Genomic DNA, 19450 nt, shown 5'->3' on the forward strand with positions numbered 1-19450 from the left:
AAATTAACTACATTCGCAAGGGCCAGGTCAGTGAGCATACAGTGGCTCCTTTCTCGTGTGGGCAACCATGGAAATGGAATAGATGCTCTGGCTAAGGAAAGAAGCCCAAGTCCAATATCCTTTATTCTAGACTGTTGGCCGCAGAGATCCAATCCTTGTTTAAACTAAGAACTAAAACGAAAACGAGGATTCCCCCAGAGCATGGCTGGTATGTCGGTAGGTGTCCAGGCTTCTCTCTGGCGTGCACCAGTCTAAGGAGTGTTCAAAGGCTCTAATCTAGGCTAAAGTATGGCCATATAAAAAGATTTTTCTTCGTTAGAGGCCAAATGATGTACACCCCTTTCCACTGTGCAGTCGACGTTTCCCCCCTGGTATTGCCACATAGATACTATAATATAGAACTCAATGAAACACAAGAGAAGTAGAGTTAAACCAATTTATTAACTGAACTCTGAAACCAGTGACTGACAAATCTTCTGCTTTTATACTAGCAGGGAAAGTTCCAGAATACTTTTCTGGAGACAGTAAGAAAAGTCCAGAACACTTGTCTGGTAAACTAAAGAAATGTCCAGAATCTTCTGGAGCATGAGATAAAGGGAAACATAAAAACAAAGAATTAAATATTTACACAAACTGTGAATCGCATTGTCTCTAGCGGGACTCGAACTCACAATCTCTTGATTATAAAAACAGTGCTATGAGCATTCGGCCATGGAGAGTCGACTGCCTCGTTTCAATGCGGCAATATCATTGACTGTGTCGGCGCCTCTGAAAGGCAACTGCTGGGCCACGAAATGTAACGCACAATTCTAAAATAAATTACCAGCAGTGTTACGTTTTGTATAGCACTCTGAAGGTCACATGGTCTGACTCCATTAGTAAATGTACACAATATACATTATTTACATTTGCACTAGTTCCTATACATTTATACAATAAATAAAGCAAGCCTGAAACTTTTAAAATAGGATTTATTTTAATAGTTTCTTATGTCTATTGCATTCATATCTAAATGCCTATTTCAATTTGATATTTTAAAATGATTTTTTCCTAGATATATTTTAAATTGAATGGAATAATTTAAAGTTTATTAAAGCGGTCTATTTTTCTGACAAACCAATTGGTTCCGAAAGGTAGCCTGATAATTTATCAATAGATACACCTAAATGCTATGCTTATAAATAAACTTTATAATACAAATTTAATCATTGATAAATTCGAAAAAAAAGTGCAAAAATTCTTATTTATATGGCCAGGTAAATACTTTTTGCAGCTTAGTTTAGTTATATTAACGTACCATTTTAAAGCAACACTGAGGCTATTTTGAGATGCACCTCGTAATTTTGAACTGCAGTCAGATGACGAGGACGACATTTGAGCTGGCATACTCCTCTCCACACCACATCTTACCAGCGGGAGGACATTTCGCCTGGACGGATTTAACGTGCCCCAGACCCGCTTACACGACGGTTCTTAGGTGGAATCAGGTCACGAATCTGAAATCTTCCGGTTTCGAAGCCGAGATATAACGACCAGGCCATCGCGACCACTGTTTGAAGCACATAACTTTCAGGATTAATAGTGTACAGAAATAACATACAATTTTTTTCAATTCATTCAGAAATAACCAAACAATTTCCTCAAGAAATTGTCTGTAAAAAAATTAAACATTTCCTCAATTACACTCTGGGAAAAGGGTAACAGATTTCGCTTTCAATTTGCTGCTTTGTTTTGTCATATAAAAAGTGTCATTGGTAGTTTCCACGGATATTGGGAAGAGAGACTTTTTTGTCACAGCTGTCCCAGAACTTCCAATATCATCGATGATAAAAGAAAGGGAAGAAGTTTGGATATTCGCTTATTTCCTTCCTTACGTTATTTTCTAGGCACATAGAAACTATCTTCAAAAATACAAAAATGCTGAAAAATGCATACTTTTTTCATTTTTCATTTACTGGTTCATCATTTGAAAAGTAGAAGAGCAAAACAATAGAAAATTTTTTTTTAAGTAGATTTCAATACAAAGTTGTTGTTGTTGTTTCTTATGGCTCTTGTCATAGACAAGCCCGATGACGAAGTCAGCGATTTTAAACCGAGATAGTGTCTCTTGTTTCAGTAGCGCTATCTATGGCCAAGACTACAACTTTGCTACTCATGCGCCAAAACCCTTTTTACAGGGCGGACTTCATTCATACAGTTCATTCCCTCATCCACGGATCATAATTTAGATCTGAATCATAGAACGATCATCTCTGACCCATTCCCCTCACTGATATTGTCTCTATTTGGAGGGATTTGTGGCCACGATAGATTTAAACGTGCACCAGCCACCACACACACACAGGGTGTCTTCGGCCGGCGCGGATCGAAGTCACGATCCAAGGGATCTTTAAAAAAAACGAATTTCTACTTTTTAAATGAAAATGTTCAGTGTTGCAAGCGATTATGACGCTAAATTTGAACAAAAACTCTCATTAAACTTAAATATGGGAGAGTTTTTTCATACGAACAATTTACCAGAATAGAAAACCAAATCAAACTTTATTTGAAAGTGCAAATTAGTTTTAAAACATATGTTGGGAAAATGCAAATATGAATGTAACAAAAGAAGTCACTGGTTACAGACAAGAAGAATGGAAAAACAACTATATGTTTTTTTCTTAGATTCATACTATGAAAAAGCTGATATCACACCGCAAATGATATTTTCCTTTCTTTGAACTCTAGTTAACAGTACTATTTTATTCTCAGCTTCATTTTAAAGGGTGATTTCTCAACTTCAAAGAGCATTTCGTAAATTTATAACCTTTAAATATATTTGTTTCAGTAACTATACTATAATTACGCTAATAAAATATTTCTTAATATAATACTTCGAACAATCCAGTATTGTAACATGTGCATAAAGTTTAGACGGGTTTATTCAATTTGATATCTTTCATTGCGTTATATGGAATTTTGTAATTCAAACTTTTTTGATTCTTGATATACTAAAATTTCAAAATTCATTACTCTTGGATATTTTCTATAAAAATGCATTTAAGTATTTTAATAAATTTTCTATAAGTTGATGAATTTTTAATTTTTGTTCTCATACAAAAGGTGACTATTGATATAATATAGAAGATAAAACAAATTATTCAAGGATACTTTATATTTGGAAATGATATAAAATAATATTTAAAATTGAAAGTAAATAATATAATTAAAAGTTGTTTTATATCACAATTATATATATAAAAAAAGATTTAATTATGTTATTAATGTACACAGGACAAGTCATTGCTTTCTCAAAATAGAAATGGATCACAAAAGTGAATCTGAAATTATACGTCCTCTTACAAAGTGAAAACTCTTTTACGAATTGTTCTTTTTTATTTTCTTGGCCTTATTTTTCAACTCCAAAGATTCCGAACACGTGAATTTTTCGATCTGTTTGGTGAAGATTATATTATTCTAGAGCTCACTCAATCGAAATCTTCTGATGGAATTCTTCAAAAGTTTTTCACTAAAAAAATCGAATAACGCCAGAAATAAAGAAAAGGGTACATAAAGATAGTGTTTGTTTTTTGATATAGTTTTATTTTTAGTTTAGTTTTATCTTGGTTTAGTTTGATTAGTTAGTTTGTTTTTTAAGAGTTTGGTTTTTAAAATATTCTATTTATAATTTATCTTAAACTTCATTTATCAGTCTAAAAAGAAAAATGCATTATGTACCATTAAACGCTCTATATATTTCATAAAGTTTGTAAATTTGTGCGTAACACAGGGTGGTTCAAAACGTATCATTCAAATTTCGTGGGGAGGTGAGGAACAAATTTCACATAACAAAGTATGTCCGAAAGCGTCATCGGCATGGACAAAATGGGCAGGTGAATTGAATACAAGAAACGGTACAGTTAAGTGGTAACGAGTGTGACTTTTATTCCAACAAGATAAATTACAAGCTCATTGTAGGTGCTCAAAATTGCGTGCATTTACACGAACACCGGATTCATAGCGCCATTGCATTGACCACAGAAAATTTTTAAAAAAGCCTGGCATATCACGGACAATGCCTGTTGCGACCTCTATTCGTGCAACATGGTCCATTTCATGTTAGCGGAGGACTCGCATACATGGTTTTTTTTATGAAACCAGCTCAAAAAGAAATCCATGGGTGATAAATCAGGTGGCTTGTGTAGCCAAGGAATCGGTCCACTTCTGTCTATCCATCGACCTACGAATGTTCGGTTCAGGTAATCACGTGCAACAATTGTACTACAGTCTGGATCTCCGTCATGTTGATATCACATATCTCGGTGGATGTGCCGAAGGCATTGCCTATGATATGCCAGACATTTTTGAATATGTTTGGTGTTCGATGCAACGGCGCTGTGAATCTCGTGTTCGTGCAAATGGTCACAATTTTGAGCCCCTACTGGTAACGAATGTACTATACCTTGTTGAAACAATGGTCACATTCATTGCCACTTAACTTTACTGTTTCCTTGTTTTCACTTAGCTTGTCCATTTTGTCCATGCAGATGAAGTTTGCGGACATACTTTCCTAAGTGAAATCGGTTTCCCGAAATATTCCCTACCTAACCACGTAATTTCAACAATAAGTTTTGAATCACCCTGTATATTACCTTGAAAATTTAACATTTAAAGAAAAATTATTAGTTTTTACTTTTGTGAATAAAAATTTCTATTATCGCTAAGCTCGTCTTTGTTTAATTAGTTGATAATGAACATAATTTTTCAAAATTTTCTGTATTTAGTTAAATTTTATCATAGTGGTTTTTTTTTTTTTTTTTTTTTTTTTTTTTTGTTAATTTTGAGTTAAATACGTCTAAGATTATGGATTAGTATTTTGGTTTTATGGGAATCCATTTTATTTATGGATGCACAATTAATTAGTTCCCTTTGTACAGAATGTTTTGTTATGTTTTTAAAGGTTTTGTATAGATTTAAAAGGACGATAACAAAATAATAAATTTACAAATTAATTTACTCTATTTTCAAGAAAGAGTGGATAAGTGCATTGATAATGTATTGCAATTGGTTTCGCAACCAAATATTTGGGAAATCATTCAAAATATGTTTCATGAAAAAAGAGGAAATACATTTTTGGAACTTTCCGAACTTTATTATTTCAAAATTTTAAAATAAAACAACTTTTAAAATACAAATATTAAAAATGGCTGCGATATTATAGCCAACTGTTAAATGTTGAAATTAAAATTTTAAATTTAATTTCAAATATATATTTGAATCTAGCATTTTAATGTGAATTAAAAATACAATTTTAAAAAAAAGTTAGATATCTTATAAAAGGAAATTTGAAAAAGAACGGCAATTGCCTTTATTTTTTCTTATTTAACTTTATTTATTTAACATTATAAAGAGAAGACTTTTTTATATAAAATTTAATTGAAAATTGATTTATTTGTAGATTTTTGATATTCTATTTACATTTAAATCAAATTTATTTTGAATTTTGATAGTGAGATATCAAATTTAGTTACAAAACAGCATGATTTCTATAGAAATTTCATGACTTCAACTGACAGTTGTTAGTTGATTATGAAGATATTCCATGAATAATATTAGTAGACCTTGTAAACTCTATTCAATACATTCAAGTAATTAAATGAAATCAATATATATTTTTATCAATTATTTATTTTTACATTCTATTTTGATGTAATTCTCATGAACAATAAATACAAAACATTGAAAATATTTTTTAAGGTTGAAGATACCATATAGCAATGAATGTTTCACTAATTTACTAGATAAATGTAACATAGACATATTACTTTTCTTTCATAAGGAAGTTCATGTTAACATTTTAGTTTCTGTCATTTAATAATGTGTGTTATCTTGACAACATTCAGGCAAAAAGATTTCCGAAACTACTCCATATTCTTTTTGTGATTGGCATTTCTATACAAGTAACAATCGAAAATCGTTACTTCTAATTATATTAGGGGAATTTTTTCCTAGGTTCGCCCAAAACTACTTTATCTGAATTAAGTTCCTGATATCGCCAGCGTATCTGTAATTAGATTTCAGCGCTTTTTAATAAGATATTATAATTTTTCTTGTAGTTGATCTTTTCTAATCCTAATTAAGAAAATAAAATTTTACTTAAGTGTCAAGAAACTGTTTTGAGTTTTCTACCAAGTTTCTAAACAAGTAATTATAGAAATTTATTTAAAATTCTTCGAGACTGTATTTAAACAAAGTGATTTGTCATTGGCATAACAATTTATTTCACCATCTTGAATCAATGATGAATTAATTTGCAAATCAAGTTTAGAACACAGATATTTGTATCACTTCGTTGGATTTTTCGAATTTGTGGAAAAACTCATCTTTATGTTTATACAAAAAGTTAGCATTTCTGTCGAAAGAAACAATTTATTTTATTTTTTTAAACTTTTTTATATTTAAGCAATTATTTGAATTATTCTAATAATTTCGTAATAAAGTACCCAAGATAAAAAATATATTGAAAAAATAAATCTATAAATAACTTTTCAAGACACATAAACCAAATTGTTATAAATTTCCAAATAGATGCATTGCACTCTTATTTGAAAATATGCATTGTATTTATCCACATTGTAAGGAATTATGATTGTAATTTAATAATTGTAATAATTATTATAGTAAAAATAATGTTGATTGACGTTTAATCTATTTATGTTTAACAGAAGTAAATATCTTTTATAAAATGAGTTATGGTGTAAGAATAAAATGTTATATAATAAACCAACTGTGCAATACAAATCTCGCGACTGACTGTTATTAAAAATTAAATTATCGATCTTAATATTTCTCATTTTACCGTTTCATTCTTATCTGATAAGAATAAAATGACAAATTTTGTTAATACTTACGGATATTCTGTGACCAGAACAAAATAAGTGTCACTGGCTCATATATACATTTCAAGCCATGTATGTATGTTCCGTCATCACATGTGAGGGTTACTTTTCTCACGAGAAAAAGCAAAAACCAACTACTGAGTCATTTTCTTTTTATGTACATGTTAGGTGCATCCTTAAAGGATCTTACTAAGAGGTACGAAAGTTATATAAAAGAAAATTAAAACTTGCTACAACACAAAATCTGGAAAGGCAAATGAAACACATTTTGTAAAAGAAACAAATGTTTGCATTTTCTGAATTCTGCTAATGAAAGAACTAAATGAGCCTCGTAAAAATATTATACAAATACTCGCGAAGAGACACACATCTGTCTCTATAATATATATATATATATATATATATATATATATATATATATATATATATATATATATATATATATATATATATATATATATATATATATGGGGGTGATTATGGTGAAAATTACGTTATCCATTTGGCAAAAATTAATAACAGTCTTTATCCTTTTTAAGGGTAACTAATTAATATTCTTATTATTATAATATTATATACTCTTAAAATTAGAAGAGGGAAAAAATTTATCAGTGAATTTTGTAACTTTTTATTAAAGAAAATTTTAACAAAAATTACTCGAAGATTATTTAGAGTAGAATGATTATTAGATGAACAAATATTTTATCACTGAGTAATGTTGTTTTAACAAATATAATATGTAATATTTGCGTAAGAAACTCAGTGAAAGAAAAATTTTTATGCATGAATAAATTAAAGGCTTTTGTAGGGTCTTAAAAAGACTGAAATATTGAACCAGAGGGGAAAAAAAACATTCATTTTTTGTAAGCATTAATTAATCAAGGCAGGAAACATAAATTGATTGAAGTATATGTCAATAAATCTGAAATATATATCGATGAATTCTTAGTGTATAAACAAAAAAATTTTAACACTAGGTAATTTTTCAAAAAAAAAAAAAAAAAAAAAAATCTGAGATGCAGGAATTTCCAAAGAATTATAATAAACACATTATAAACATAATACAGGCAAAAAATTATAATAAACATAATACAGGCATTTAACTGTATTTTTAAATGATTTAATCCAATTAATCCAGAAAAAAAGAGAAATATATAAAATAAATTAAAATAATATAAATAAAGAAAAAATATTAAAAAAAACAGATTTTTTTTTCATATTTCTAGAAAATAAGGGAATTATTTATTCCTAGCAAGAAGAATTTGAGATAAATGGAAGCTACGTATATCTGTTCAAGAAAATCTTCCATTCTAACTTTGCATTTTCTTCAAAATATTATATAAATGAAGAATAATAAAATTCCACACAATCTACTTTTTCCTAGAATATCTCAATATCGCTTCGGGCGGAAAGTGAATTTAATATAATATCAGTTATTTTTATAAAACGTAAGATTTTTTGCGAAAGAAAAATAACTTTTAAATCACACGCTCTCTGCAAGCTAATACTATTTCTTCTTACCTTCAAACACATTGGCAGTCAATTTAAGCTAAAAATATGTTTATCTCGGAGGAATTTAAATTTTCATTGACGATCTCTTCAACTTTAAATTCAACTTCTGCTTCAACTTTTATCTAAGCTAGAAGAGAACTTATTAATTAAAAGTGAAGGACTGGCGATGAGTTGGCTGTCATTTCGTTGGCGAAAATACGATTATCTTCCTGCAAAATGTGTACAAAGAATGTAAACAAATGCTTATTTCATTTCTCGTAAGTTAAATGGTCAAGCGCGTTCACAATTTGGCGCGATGCATTTGATGCTACATTTGGCGAGTTTTGGCTCGTTCGCCGTTCATTAATAAGTACCGAAAGCAGATTAAAAAGCACTTCTTTCTTGTTTAAAAGCATATCATCCTAAATGTAATATAAAAGTATTTCAATATATTTGGTATGTTGTCTTTATCCGAAAAGCATACAAAATGCATGCATTCATATCAACTTGAATGGGAAATCTTTTAAATGAGAGCGTGCCTATGTGTCGGTCTATTCATTTGCGCTATCTTCAAAATGATTGCTTCGTATATACTTTCTGGACCTTTTCCATCGGCATCACTGATATCCGCATAATGTGATTCTATCAGCGCTATTTATTAGTTTTTTAGATATTGGTACACTTCCATCAACAGGACTGATATCCATAGAATATGATTCCCCCAGAGCTGTTTATTAATTTGTATATGAAAGCAATCACTGAAAGTCCAACTAGATAAATGCCTTTCGATACGTGGTCATTTTATCCAAATATCATGTCTATAGAAAATGTTTCACCCAGCTGATTTCTCGAAATAAGTACTTTTCCAAAATTCATATGGATTTCACTATATACAAAACATCACTTTTATCCACTATGCCTATGAAAATAATTGACAAAATGTGAGCTTTTTCCACTACACTCCAAATGTTCTCCTAACCTTTCTCCAGACGGTTCAGACAGTTAACGCCCAAGAATTAATTGTACTATATGTCTCCACTCTTTTAAATAAGTCTTTTCACTTTTATCAGAGAGATCTTGAGAAGAGATGTCATACAAAAATTCATTTTCAATTTTCTTCTTGATAAAATGAATGACCGGAGTTTAACCCCCTTGTCCGCCAAGTTGCGATAACGCGCCAAAGCTGGCAATCTCCACACTGGCAAACATATTATCTTTCGCTTTTATTACGCGCTATGATTGGACATCTGCTCCCTCGCTTTTGAACATTTCGCAAAACATGGCGTAAGACCGTTGTTGGGGAGTTGGCGATTTTTGAAAATTGTGCCAAGCAGGGGGTTGTGCCAAGCAAGCCATCGCACCCAATGAATTTCACTAAGAAATAAACTGTGTTTTAGAAAGATATGAGAAAGTCTCAGGGAGATTATGGCATCTTCTTACATTATCTTTTAACGTGACATGGTATTTTTAGGTTTGAAAACATTAAATAACTCAATATTTCTTTTCATTTTAAAGCTGTTTTAGAGTCGATAGTATATAATAAGCAATGTGGACCATTACCTCTTATTGCCAGAGATGACGAGGGTGCGATCGTAGTTTAATCCCCTGCTTGGCACAATTTTCAAAAATCGCCAACTCACCAATGAAGAGCCGTGTTTTTCAGAGGAGTCCTATATTCAAGAAAACGGGGGTTGCCAGCTTTGGCGCGTTATCGTTAACGGCGAAGAAAGGGCTTAAACTACGATTCACCCATGACGAGTATTACACAGTGAGAATTAAAGGAAATGTCATCAATGCTTCCATCGATCGATTGAAACAAGCTTATTTAATAGCCCCATGTGAAGATGAGTCTATCTTACGAATAAAAGAAAGCAAAAGACACCATTATACGGGAGTGGAAACGGAAAGGTGGAAGATTCAAAATTTGAAACATCACATAGTGAGAAAAGCATTACATTACCAGCATGTAATTCAGATTACGTAGATATTTAATGCTGTATATTAATATTTTGTTAATAACATTTATGTAGTTTATAGCAAAGAAAGTATTCATGTGATATTTACAATTATATAATTCTTGTATCCCTACTAATTTGCTTAGTAAATGAGTAATGAATTCTTTACTAATTTTCTACATTAATATTTATTATTCTATAAGATCCTCCCTTTATAATAGTGTTTATGCAATTTATATCAATTTTTATATAATATTTATTTCAGAAACTTTACGTAGACTGTGACTGGCCGCAGAAAAGAATATTCTTAGAATAATAAAAATGAAAGTGTTTTTAGAAAAGAAATTTTTAAACAGTAGACAAATTATCTTTTACGATAACTACCACAAACTCTTTTCAAGTGTTGAACTACTTTTCTCTGGGCGCTTTATGCCGTTACAGTTCCTAATTGTCGACTTGCTACTTGTGTGGTAAAGTTTACTGCAAGTTACCTGTGTTTTCATACCATGAATTCGAGCTTTCACATGGTATAAAGCACCTTTATTAGTCAAAGAAACTGTTGAAGTGTTTACACCATACAACCAACAGTCAGATTCTGGAATTTTTTCGAACAATATTTGAGCGAGGTGGAACCGGTTCTGATAAGTCAATCATATGATGCTTGTTACTTATTAAGCTGGAAATGGCCTGACTCCTTTAGGTTTTAAAAAAATTCTAAAAATTCCAGAACTTTTTGATTTCAGTATTACATTTTATATTAGATGCCATTTGTAACATTCATTAATCTGCAGTTATATAGGATTTTACAGTTTAGATGTATTAAAAAATTCACCAGAAAAAAATGACTTTAGAGACAAAGAAAAATCGTTCATCTCGGTTTTTTAATGCAATTAACTTATTTTTCAGGGTTTTTTTTTTTAAAAAATTGCCAGATGAGGAAGTAAAAAAGAATAGAAAAATAATAGTAATTCGATTTGCTGACGAGAAAATAAAATTACTTTCTTTTATTCTTTTGGTGTTAATTTATCAATTCAAAAAAAAAAAAACTGATGCTACTGTTAAAGACATTTAAGGCGAAAACAAAAGAATATTTCTTTTTTTTTCATACAGTTTTTTAAAAATAAAAAACGACTTAAGTGTAAAATCCTAATTGACTTATATTATTTGTTCTTTGATGAGTTTGTCTTAAAAGAAAACTAAAATTTAAAAAAAAATGTTTTAATTCTGAAAAACAAATATTTACTTTGAGATAGAATAAGAAGTTGAAGTGAAAATTCTGTTCTTGCATGCAATTGAATAAAACAAATTCTTGCTGCACTTTTTCTTAATTGCTCTTTTTATTTGGGCTTTAAAAGCAATTTTAAACTGAGATAAAGAAAAAGGATGAAAATTTATTACTAATTTTACAACGATAGAAAGCTATTAATGTGATAATTAAATAAAAAACTCAAATTATTTTTAACTTTTTCAAAAATATGAATGATTGAGGTAGAAGAAAAAATTACTTGCTTTAACAATGCTAAATCCGAAAGCGAAATTAAATCTCTGCTAAATAATTTTCTCGAGAGATTTCCAAGGCGAAAGCCTTATATCAATATCATTCATATTTGTAGTGAAAATAAAATATTTGGACGTCTTTGGAAAAAATATTTGGAATTTCTTACATATTAAAGTTTTTTCAATAAAATAATACGTGTAATCACATTCAAACGATAAAGAAGACATTATTAGCCATTAATATTTAATATTATTTGCTTAAACAAATATTTAAAAAAATGCATTTTTTTATCGTTTGGTGTTATTTATGATTTGCGGAAACATTTTATCAGAGATATGAGCTGTTTCATTTTATTTTTGTCATTATTTTGTACGAGCTGATTTTTTTTTATGATTCTTCTGTTTATTTTATTCAGGGTTTTTTTTTTTTTTTTTTTGCATCGGTTCATAAACTTTTATTTAGTATTTTTTAAAATTTACTATTGAACTATTTGGGTACATTTTTTATACACGCGCAATTGTTTGTTTGTTTTAAAATCATTAAAGTATAATTTTTTAATCAAAAATAAGATTTTATTTTGTGTCAAAAAGTATTAAAATGTACCTTTTTTTTAATCAAAAATAAAATGCTATTTTGTATCAAAAAGTAGTAAAATGTACTTTTTAATACGTTTTTCATATTTAATCACGAAAAACTTTTATTCAGAATTTTTTTTTTCATTTTGACGAGGTTAATAGGCTTACAATTGTCTTTTATTACAGGTTTTTAATTGATTCATATGACAGGCTTGTAACTGACTGTCTGTAAAATGACTCATGGGCCATACATGATTAAACATCCTGAAAATTTCTTCAAAAGCAAGCAATCGGTCTTCTAGAAACCACAACTGACCATATTCGACTCCACGTTTTTGTTATCTATATTATTTATTGTCTTGGCAGTTAATATGTATTGCTTTCAACCTTTTAAACCATGGAACTTAATTTCGTCACAAAAGGGAAGTAAAATATCTTATAATGACATCCGATTCAGGATTTTCCATCTTCTTCGTACTATTCAACATTTATTGCATAAATCTCTTGCACTATCAAACACATTAAATTTCTGCTGAAAAATATCAAAGTAGAAAGCATCAGAACAAATTCTCCGAATCTGCAATTCTTTTACATATTTTTGCCCTTTTTTTTATTATGTTTATCCGATTGAAATAACCTCCTGTCAGTTAATAAGCAATGTTTTTAATATTTTTAGCTTAATTAAAATATATTTATCAGAATGTTCGTTTTCATTAAAATGGAGTTATAATCACATGTAGTGACATGCAATACCGGAATATTTATTTTTATAATCTATACCTATAACTAGCAGACCCGGCCACTCGTTGCTGTGGCTAAGGTTTCTGTTATATTACATAGTAGTAAACTATTCAAGGGAAACGGTAGGAGAACACCAGTCATGGGGACCACCATGCTTTTTTACACAGATGCCATTTGTAAAAAAACATGGGGACCTCCATGATTGATTTTCTACTACCGTTGATATTGAGCAAAAATCAATACAAAAAAAATTAAATTTCTTTATTTTTTGTATTCAAGTTTGTAACAAATGAGTACATTACAAAGTTGTTTGTAAAAAACAGGTAACACTTAAACTTATAAATGAGGTAGGTAGGGCAGATAGTTTTAAATCTTTGACAATAATGTTTATTATTTTGAATTATAAATACTTTTAATTTCAATTTAATTTAGCACTAATCGGTGCACAATATTTTTGGTTAACCTGTCTTTAGCTAACACAAATAGATTTGACGGTTTTCCTACACGTGAACATGCAACATATAGTTGCCCATGAGAAAAACATGGATTTTCCAAATCTAAACCACAAATGGACATTGTTTGGCCTTGAGACTTATTTATAGACATGGCAAAAGCTAAACGAATTGGAAACTGTAACCTTTTGAAGGGTATCGTAGATTCTGATGGTATCATCGGAATACGTGGCAACGGGACCACTTCTCCTTTAAACTTTCCAGTTAAAATGGTAGCTTCAAGTACATTTCCGGTGATCTTTTTGATGACCAAACGCGTACCGTTGCATAATCGAGGTGGATTTAAATTACGCAGGAGAATAATAGGTGAACCAATCTTTAATCGAAGGTTATGTGGTGGCATTCCAGGTATATCTAGTGAATTTAAAAATTCAATTGGAAAATTTACACTATCATTTTCATCAACAACAGTATCGATTGATTTAAAAGACATCAGATCGCCTGGTAACAACTGTTGTATCTGGAAGTTAATTTCGTCAACATCAACATTTTTGGCTGCCAAAATAGCCCGATCACTGAGCCAGTTATGATTCAAGTAATTACTCTGTATATCCGGAAAAATACTCTGAATCAATTCATTTTTTCCCTGAAGAACAGTGCAGAAATTATCTGGCAGTTTAATGCATTGCGTATTTGGTTGCAGTTCTATTTTACCGTTCCCAATATTTAGTAATTGTTCAGAAAATATTTGTGCTGATGGATCATTTTGCAATTGTACGCGCATGTTTATGGCCAATCGAAGTGTTTCAACACTTCGCCATAAGAATGATTGTTTTAAACATGCATTAACCTCATCCGCGAAAGTAGAGCGATGTATAACCGGTAAGGTCTGACGGAAATCACCAGACAAAAGTAAGATAGCACCACCGAAAAGTTTATCATTGCCGTTTAAATCTTGCATAGTTCTATGCAATGCTTCGAGTGAATATTTGTGAGCCATTGTGCACTCATCCCAAATTATGATTGAACTCTTACGCAACACTGCAGCTATTCCACTATTCTTTTTTATGTTACATATTGCGTTCGGTTTATTATGAATGTCCAAAGGCAGCTTGAATGTTGAATGTGCCGTTCGCCCACCATCTAACAAAGTAGCCGCAATGCCTGACGATGCAACTGCCAATGCGATTTTCCTTTGTGACCGTATTTTGGCAAGAATCAATGATATTAAAAATGTCTTACCGGTTCCACCCTGGTGCGTCCAAGAAAAAAAAACCCGCCTTGCTCATCAGCAACAGTCAGCATAATCCGATCATAAATAATTTTTTGTTCTGCTGTCAATAATGGCTCACTGTTCCCGATAATTGTTGCTAAAATACCATGGTCATATTGTTTTTCTCGTTGTAAATCGGTGTTGACTAAGTCGGTGGCTGGGCGATCAGGTGATGGCATACCATAATGATTAAGTGGTAAATTTGAAATTAAAACACATAAATCCTCGATCAGCACTAACGCTTCATTATACATCTGTGGCGTATAATCAATGTTTTGGCATTGATCTGTTTGTCTAATTCGGTGCAATATGTCTTCTGTCATACAATTTTTATATTTTTCCCACAAAAATTGTGCCTGCGATGGATAACATGTCGTCAAAACAATTGCAAACAGCTGACGAATGTTATTGGGCGTTGATGTTAACGCAGCATCAGCAAGCGTTAAGTCCCAATGGTTATCGTCTTCTAGCAAATGCAGTTCACGGCATGCATCTTGGTATGTATTGAATACTCGGCCATTAAATGTTCGCAAAAATTCAAAAGACGTTGGTCCGGGAACATTCACCAATAACAAACGTAAATAGAAGCACTCACGTTGCTTCGGATGTACCGTGTAAAGCCGCCCCAATGTCTTAGCTTTGAATATGCCTGTAATGGAAGGATGTGGTTTTCCTTGTTTTCGTGGCTCCCATTTTTTACCGGATTTGTTCCATGTGAAATAACGTGGAACATCACTATATATCAATGTCTTTGCGAATTGGCCAAAAATATTAGATTTTTTTACACAATGTAAAAAATTCAGTTAGTGTCGTTTTTGGAGCCTCAAGCGCTCTTTGGAAAACACTTTCTTCAGTGAAGTATACTCGTTGACCGTTTTCAAGATGTATTGCTAGATGCTGGACAGAAGGGTCTCTTTCGTGTATGGGAAAGCTAAGAATATGCCAAATAGCTTCGTTGCTGCTAATGTATCTACCCATTTGGTATCGTGTTATTTCGTCATTTTTATTTATATTTTGTACTTCAAATATGGCCAAATCACTGCCTTTATTTACATATTTACAAATGTATTTAATTGATTTTACAGAACTGCAAAGCTCGACATTGATATGAGCCTCATAAGTTTTTGAAAGTAATGGTGAGTATGGTACCACCCACTGATTGTCAAATTCTACTTGATTTGTAAAATTCGGCAGTCGCATTGTGAATGTGTGGCCACCATTATCAGTATTTCTGCGGCGATACATTGGATAACCATCAATATCCGTGATAGTGTCATTCGTATACGGCTTTGGGAAATTTTTCTTGCATTTTCCATTTTCCATGCATGGTGACGTCATGTTCAAAGCACCGCACGGCCCGTAGATCATGTGTTTGGTAACAATATCGAACAATTTTTGATCAATTGATGGGCCTGGAATTTCGGCTGAAATTATTTGATCAATTTCTTCAGAACGGATTTTATCTTGAAGCCAAATTAAAATGTGGGCATGAGGCAAACCTCGCTTTTGCCACTCAATCGAATACAGCCAACAACGTGTGATACCAAAAACTGAATATTTAACAATAAAATCAATTAAAGATTTCAATTTTTGTTTGAACACACGTGCAGTTTTATCATGACGATGAATTGTTTGTTTTCCTGGTAATAGTAAAGTTTGTATCTCTTTCCAATTCGGATTACATGTGAATGTAATGAACAAATCTGGTCGGCCGTAATGACGTACGTAAGTCATTGCATCTTGTATGTATTCCTGCATGTTCCGTGGACTGCCGATGTAGCTTGAAGGTAAAATGAAAGCATTACCGATGTCATTGGGGTTTAAATTTCCATCGATATTTCCAACAACAGCATCTCGTAAGTGAATGTATTCTTCCGATCGTAATTTAGCCTGGTTGTATCGAATGAACCGCAATCGTTCGCTTTCAACCTTAGCATACATATCAACAATGTATTGATGGAATAGCTGACGATATCGAAGGATATAGTTGTTCTGATTTAGTCTAACCATCAATCTGTGTGCGTAGTAGTTCATTGAACTAGTTTTTTTATCTCCTTCAGCACCTAAAAAAATAAAAAATAAAATGGAGTAAAAAATTAAAATTCGTACATGCAGTAAGAGAATAAATAGTTAATTGTCAAATTTACCGGTATTTGGATTACACTGTTTGATGTTAAGGTGATATTCATCCTGTCCTTGCCAAAATATTAATGGATATTGCAGTGCGTCATATGAACGGTGTAGATCCGAAATGGTACTGACAGTGTTGTCTCGCCGTGTAATTTTTATAGCTCTTCTGTCAACTGGATCGCCAACCATAATAACGGCAACCTCATCAACAGTTGGAGCGTTGAATCTGCCAGCATGTTCACCTAATGGTACTTTGTCTGCTTTTATGACGATTTGATAGTTGTCATTTTGCAATCGTGGCGAAACTCTTTTAAACAATCGAATTAGTTGATTCTGATCGTCTAAAAAATTTTCCAGCAATAACACAATCTTTCTTTCCTGTGCTTGGTCAATGAAATTATACTGGCACCGAGTTGTCACGCGCTCTTCACAATTGCCCATAAAATAAATTTGAAGAAATTTTGGATCATCATCAGGCATTGGCAACAATGATCCGATTTTATGGTACACCTGGCCTTGTACTTTGAATGTAGTTTCAAAATTACGCCCATTGGATGCGATATCGCAAATTTTAGTTGCCCCAAATGACGTCATTTGGAAGCAAGAATTAAATTTGCGTATCTTACGCAAAAATAATTTTGAATCGTCTGACTCGCCAGCAAGAAGGGATAATAAAGGTTCCGGCGGAGTGGGTAGAGGTGACAGCACAACTTTTCCTGATGCGCAGCACATGCCGGGTGTTTCATTCCGAAATTTCAATGCCTGACAATATTGACATACTTTATCCATTGCACCGATACCAATTTTTGGATGCGCAGAGTAGTTAATATCTGGTGCATATTCGAAAGCAAGACGAACAAATGATGCACGTATTAATGAGCGGCTGGTCTGCTGCCTCTGTCGCTGTTGTACTCGTGCTGCAGCTATGTTTCGTTCTCGTGCCGCTCTTGTTCTCGTAATAGTCTGTCGCAGACGTTCTTCATGCTGTTCTTGAGATTCTTGTGCACAACCCTCTGCTGTCCTGATTCTTTGAGCTGCATTTCTAGTTGTGATTTGTTCTGCCGACTTATGAGCTCTTTCAACACGTTTGCGTCGTGCCTCTCTGCTCCGCTCGTTGTTGAGGTTAGATTTTTTCGGTGGCATTCAACTGAAAATAATAATTTAAATGTTCAAATATTTAAAAAAAAACTGAAAAACGTGCTATTATAACCTATTGAAATGAGGAGTGCAAAATAATTTTTAATAGAGGTTGAATAAAAATAATGAAAAAAAATATTTGTACAATTATTGAAAAAGTGTGAGAAGCTTTGTACTACTTTTTCATAGAATCGCTTGGAGCTAACAGATAATTGTGACTGTCAAATAATGAACAAATAATTTGTTCCTTCTTAATACCTTCCTTCTTAGTATAAACCCTTTATGATGTATAATAAATCCTCTAACTTCAGTGATACAGATTCTGGCTTCCTCAGCTATATTCCACACATGAAGTTGCCATGAGATTTATTCCGTCATTGATACATTTGTCTGTTGCAATAATTCAAAATTCATTTACAAAATGAAATCAATTTCAGAAACATTTATTAAATAATGATAAGCATTGTAGCTGAAGTGAATGATAGCTGACATAACTTGATATGTGCATGCAGTTTATTAGTAAAGAAATGAAAAACTGAAACGATTATTGTAACCATTATTTATTATCATATCTTCAATAATTTATATAAAAAAAGATTAAATTTCATTTAGCATACAAATGAGTTAATATTTTTTTATTATCCTATTAGAGGAACTTATTCACTTACCTTTTTTACGATATCCTTAACAGAAGAAATAAAACCATTTAATTGAAAATTCAATGAAGGTAACAAATGTTATTGCCGTACAGCATTTTTCTTAGTAAACAGTCAGATAAAGAATCGGAATTCATTCAAAACGAAAAGTAATAATTATCCGTGTGCACCTCCAAGTATTTTTCCAAACTTCTTTATAATTAAAAAAAGCAGAATTTTAGTATGTTATATTAATCAGTGATCCGTCAAAACGTTTAAATTAATCATTTTCAAATAAAATATCTTATTTCTGAGAATTACCACCGTGCACAGTAAAACAAAATTCAAACATAAGCTCGTGATACTTTATTCGGTTGGGAAAAAAACTGAAGTGGTACTCATTTGGCGATGGAAAAAATGAAAAGTTTTTTTTTGGCGGGAAAGTTAGTTTTTAATTCAAAATTAAAATTCTAATTAAAAATTCAAAAAAGGGCTATCCTATCTTTTAAGTTAGATCAAACTGCACACGGTGTGCAAATTTGATTAAAATCGGTTTAGTAGTTTAGGAGTCCATCGCGGACAAACAACGTGACACGTAATTTATATATATTAAGATAAAGCTCAATATGTGTGTGTGTGTTGGCGCTCTACAGAAAAAAAAGTTTGACCTACAGACATCAAATTT

General features: G+C 31.6%; 1 protein-coding gene across 1 annotated transcript in view; it reads right to left on the bottom strand.

Annotated features, from left to right (window-relative positions):
• LOC129956714 (uncharacterized) overlaps window positions 1-18136 on the bottom strand; it is a 30335-nt gene extending 12199 nt beyond the window's left edge. Inside the window, exons 1-4 of the mRNA XM_056068648.1 lie at window positions 17011-18136; window positions 16546-16926; window positions 15947-16413; window positions 14833-15612 (exon numbers count right to left, since the gene is read on the bottom strand). Of these exons, the coding sequence (XP_055924623.1) occupies window positions 14833-15612; window positions 15947-16413; window positions 16546-16926; window positions 17011-18136 (2754 nt within the window). The remainder of the gene's footprint in view (window positions 1-14832; window positions 15613-15946; window positions 16414-16545; window positions 16927-17010) is intronic.
• Window positions 18137-19450: the final 1314 nt, after the last annotated feature.

Source organism: Argiope bruennichi, chromosome 11, assembly GCF_947563725.1.
Source record: "Argiope bruennichi chromosome 11, qqArgBrue1.1, whole genome shotgun sequence".
NCBI classification, from domain to species: domain Eukaryota; kingdom Metazoa; phylum Arthropoda; class Arachnida; order Araneae; family Araneidae; genus Argiope; species Argiope bruennichi.